At 51.6% G+C, this 5,000-nt stretch overlaps 1 protein-coding gene across 1 annotated transcript in view; it reads left to right on the top strand.

Annotated features, from left to right (window-relative positions):
• The window catches only part of LOC113824891 (terminal nucleotidyltransferase 5C), a 362,766-nt gene that overhangs the window by 289,030 nt on the left and 68,736 nt on the right, over nt 1-5,000 (top strand). Inside the window, exon 2 of the mRNA XM_070130243.1 lies at nt 3,993-5,000. This exon is cut by the window's right edge and continues 1,607 nt beyond it. Coding sequence (XP_069986344.1) covers nt 3,993-5,000 — 1,008 coding nt within the window. The remainder of the gene's footprint in view (nt 1-3,992) is intronic.

The following is a 5,000-nucleotide window of genomic DNA, read 5'->3' as shown; positions in this document are numbered from 1 at the left end:
TCTTCTCTCTCTTGTCTCTTATTCTTTCTCTTTCTTTTTCTCTCTCTCTCTCTCTCTCTTTTTCTTTCTGTCTTCTCTCTTTCTTCTTTCTCTCTCTCTTTCTCTCTCTTTCTCTCTCTTTCTCTCTTTTCTCCCTCTCTCTCATTTCTCCCTTCTTTTCTCTCTCTCTCTCTCTCTCTCTCTCTCTCTCTCTCTCTCTCTCTCTCTCTCTCTCTCTCTCTCCTCTCTCTCTCCCTCTCCTCTCTCCTCTCCTCTCCTCTCCCTCTCCGTCTCTCTCTCCTCTCCTCTCCTCCTCTCTCTCCTCTCTCTCTCCCTCTCTCTCTCTCCCTCTCTCTCTCTCTCTCTCTCTCTCTCTCTCTCTCTCTCTCTCTCTCTCTCTCTCTCTCTCTCTCTCTCTCTCTCTTCTCTCTTTCTCTCCCTCCCTCCCTTCCTCTCCTTCCTTTCCTCCCTCCCTCCCTTTCCCTCCTTTCCTTCCCTCCTCCCTCTCTCACTCCTCCCACTCTCTCTCCCACTCTCCCACTCCCCCACTCTCTCCCCCCCACTGGGCATGTAAAGATGGATTGTGTCCCGGGTTCTGTGATGTGTGTGATAGTTTTTGAGTTGGTGGGGGGAGAGAGGCGCGCACACACACACACACACACACACACACACACACACACACACACACACACACACACACACTTGTACAGACACACACACACACACACACACACTTGTACTCACACACACACACACACACACTTATACACACACACACACACTTATACACACACACACACACTTATACACACACACGCTTATACACACACACAAATACACACACACACACACACACTTGTACACATACACACACACTTATACACATACACACACTTATACACATACACACACTTATACACATACACACACTTATACACATACACACACTTATACACATACACACACTTATACACATACACACACTTATACACATACACACACATACACACACTTGTACACACACACACACACACACACACACACACACACACACACACACACACACACACACACACACACACACACACACACACACACACACACACACACACAAAACACGCAGTGAGAAGTGGGCGAGGGAGGAGGTTCGTCTTCGTAAAGTGACGTTTAGTTCCCGTAGAGTTCTGACGAATTAGTTATAATTTTTTGTTATTATTTTTTTGCCAGTTTGTCGTAGAATTTAGTGGGTCATTACTCGTTTTTTTTCTCTTTCTTTCTTTCTTTCTTTCTTTGATGTGTTAATTGTGCTCACTTTTTTAATTGTTTAGATTATTGTTTTTACATTTACGATGTGAAATTTATTTTTTATTTTTTAAAGGGGAAAGGCGCATTTCCCAGCGTACTGCAACAAACACATTAATCTTGATCAAAAACCTTTATAAATGCATCACGCCTGCCCGATGTATCTCAGATGTTTCGCTTCCTGTCGTACCCCTCACCTCCTGAAACAAATGAATAAATGAATAGTTATATGAATAAATAACTCGCGCCTTGTTGCGATCAGATCACCCACTCGGTTCGGAGCTGTAGTGGCTGCAGTGTTGCCATTCCGGAATTCGGGGGAATCAGCAAACCTCGTTGATTCCCAATCATTGTTAAAGTCTCCTCTCCAGCTCCTCTTTTTCTCTATTTTTTTCTATATCTTCCTGTTCTCCGTTCCTTTCTCTTTTTTTTCCTCCTTCCTCTTCCTATTTATTTTGCTTCCCCTCTCTCCTCTCGTCCCCCCTCATTTGCCCCATTTTTCTCCTTTCTTTCTCTCTTTCGCTTCTCCCTTCTCCCCCTCCCCATCCCTTCCTCTCACTTCCTCCCCCTCCCTCCCCTTTCTTCCCTCCTTCTTCCCTCCCTTTCTCCCTCCTCCTTCTCTTCCTCCTTCCCCTCCCTTCTCCCCCCTTTCCCTCTTCCATCTTCCCTTCCCCCCTTTCCTCCAGCTTCTCTTCCTCCCCCTTCCTCTCCTCACCCTCCCTTCCCATCTTCCCTTCACCCCTTTCTCCTCCCTCTTTCCCATCTCCTCTTCCCCACCCCATTCCCTCCCTCTTTCCCATCTCCCTTCCCCCCCCCTTTCCCTCCTCCTTCTCTTCCTCCCCTCCCCCTCATATGCAAATTTCCTAGTAAAACCCGAAGTCCGAATCCCTTCTCCGCAGATGTTGATCTCCTTACCGACCCACCGCGTTCGGATCCTCTGACATTTAAAGAGAGGACGGGGATGGGGATAGGGAGGGGAGAGGAGATAGGAAGAGGGGGAGGGAGAGGGGAAGACGGATAGATACAGATTCGGGAAGGGAGAGATGGGGTGCGTGTGGAGAGACAGAGAGAGAGCTAGAGTGAGCAGGAGATAGTTTTCTTTTTTTTTTCTTTTCTTTTCTTTTCTCTGTCAACGTTTATCACGAAGTACTGATCGTTCCTCTAGTTTGTCTCTCTCTTGCATTTTTTCCCTCTGGCCAGTCACTGGCCCAGGATAAGTTATTTCGTTCTTTGGTTGGTTTGTCGGTTAGTAGAAGCGATTTTGGACGTGAGATGAAAAAGAGAGGAAGCGAAGGAGGGAAGAGAGGGGAAGGGGGAGAGAGGGAAGTGGTTGGGGATGAAAGGAATTCTGTTCGTCCTAAAACGGTAGGTGTCGTTAGTGATGGATGGTGTGGTTTCTCGACTGTCAATAACTCTTTGGAAGAGTAAGAGTAAGAGAGAGAGAGAGAGAGATGGGGGGAGTAAAAGAGAATGAATGAGAGAATGTTTGTCGCTAGCCAATCATTTGTTTTTTCTTTTCCTTCTCTTTGTTTTTTTTTTTGCTCTCCTGGTACTACGCCATGCAGAGCATTCACATTCCACCTTTAAACAAGTTCAGAGAGTCCTGTCTCCTGTTTAACTCGCCTACGTTGTATCCATAAAGGCGCTCCTATCCCTTTCTCCCTCCCTCCCTTCCTCTTCCTTTTCCCTCCCTCCGTCCTTTCCTCTTCTTCCCTCCCTCCCATCCCTCCAACGCTTCCTCTTTTCCCCTCCTTCCCTCCGCCCCTCCCTCGTCTTCCCTCCCTACCCTCCCTCCCCACCCCCTCCTCCTCCTGGCCCCATCTTGCTTCATAATTATCATAGGTTTCTCGACGTGAGAACATATCGCGCGCCTGTTTGTGTGAAGCGCGGCCCGTTGTGGCGCGAGTGACGGAGAAGAAAAATATCGCCCTAGTGCACCCGGGACTCTTTAGGGGGGTAGGGGGAGAGGGGGGTTCCAGGGGGATAGGAGGAAGGGGGAGTTCCAGGGGGGTAGGAGGAGAGAGGTGTTCCAGGGGTGGGGGTGGGGGAGAGGGGGCTTCCAGGAGAGGGGCGGGGGGCTGGGGAGGCTTCCTGCGAGTACCCTATATACGTGTGTTCAGATTCGTGCGTTGTTTCCTCTCCCTATTTCCGTCAGTGGATATTTCGCGCGAGTTATTTCAAGTTAGGTTGTCAGCTTGCCAGTGAGCGATGTCACTGCCTCTCGAGATAGTGTTTCCCCCCCGAGTCGACCCGAGAGCGCTGAGAATGTTCGACGCAGGAATTTCACTCATTTTAGGATTTTCCCGTAATGTTTAGCGATGTTTGGCGAGCCCTTTAATTGCTGTTTATATCTTATGGTGATTTTTTTCCGAATATATATTTGTAAATAGCGGCCGAGAGTTGTGTGAACAGTTGTCCAGGAGAGACCCAGATAGTGCAGTGAGTGTGCAGCTTTCTGCGGCAGTGAGTTTCATGTGCGTGCGTGTGTATGTTGGCCGTGACGTCATGGCCGCCACACACTCGCCCGCCACCTGCTAGATCTGGCGCTTACCGTCCAGACCTCGCATGCTCGGGCCTCCCGACTCAGTTGTCAGTTGACTAGTGGCTGTGGTGGGGTGAGGACACGGCTGGGCTAGTACGCACGCACACGACTCTCACTCGATACCGCTCTGCTCTTGCTACCCCAACTCACCCCTGCCTTCTGCCCACAGAGCGGCAGTCTCGGCACCACCGAAGAGCGACTTCGCATCAAGATGGAAGGTCTCATCAACGTCAATATGGACGACCAGAGGTTCGCGGTCCTGAGTTACGAGCAGGTTCGACGCCTGAATGACGTGCTGCATGAGGTCGTGCCCATCCACGGGCGCGGGAACTTCCCGACGCTGGAGATCCGCCTGCGGGACCTGGTGTCCATGGTGAGGGCCAAGCTGGAGGCCGACTCCATGACGGTGCGGGACATTCGCATCAACGGCGGCGCCGCCTCGCACATCCTGGCCACCGAGGCCGACCAGGCCTACAACGACCTCGACCTCATCTTCGCCGTGGACCTGAGCAGCCCGAGGAATTACGACCGCGTGAAAAATGCAGTGCTGGAAGTGCTAGTGGACTACCTGCCCGAGGGCGTGAGCAAGAAGCGCATGTCGTCGTGCTCCATGAAGGAGGGCTACGTCAACAAGATGGTCAAGGTGAACGACTCGGACCGCTGGTCGCTCATCTCGCTCTCCAACAACGGCGGCAGGAACGTCGAGCTCAAGTTCGTCGACAGCATGAAGCGGCAGTTCGAGTTCTCTGTCGACTCCTTCCAGATTGTTCTCGACTCTCTCCTGCTGTTCTACGACTGCGCCGAGATGCCCATCAGCGAGAACTTCTACCCGACGGTGGTGGGCGAGAGCGTGTACGGCGACTTCTCCGAGGCGCTCTACCACCTGCAGAAGAAGTTCATCGCCACCAAGAACCCCGAGGAGATCCGCGGCGGCGGCCTGCTCAAGTACTGCAACCTGCTGGTCAAGGACTACGAGCCCGCGCGCCCCGAGGAGATCAAGACGCTGGAGCGGTACATGTGCTCGCGCTTCTTCATAGACTTCCCCGACGTGAACCAGCAGCAGTCCAAGCTGGAGGCGTACCTGTGGAACCACTTCGTGGGCGCCGACGAGGCGCTGCGCTACGAGTACCTGATGGTGCTGCACCGTGTGGTGGATGAGTCCACCGTCTGCCTCATG

The sequence above is a fragment of the Penaeus vannamei genome, chromosome 2, assembly GCF_042767895.1.
Source record: "Penaeus vannamei isolate JL-2024 chromosome 2, ASM4276789v1, whole genome shotgun sequence".
Taxonomy (NCBI): domain Eukaryota; kingdom Metazoa; phylum Arthropoda; class Malacostraca; order Decapoda; family Penaeidae; genus Penaeus; species Penaeus vannamei.
This window is presented reverse-complemented; position numbering and strand designations above follow the sequence as displayed.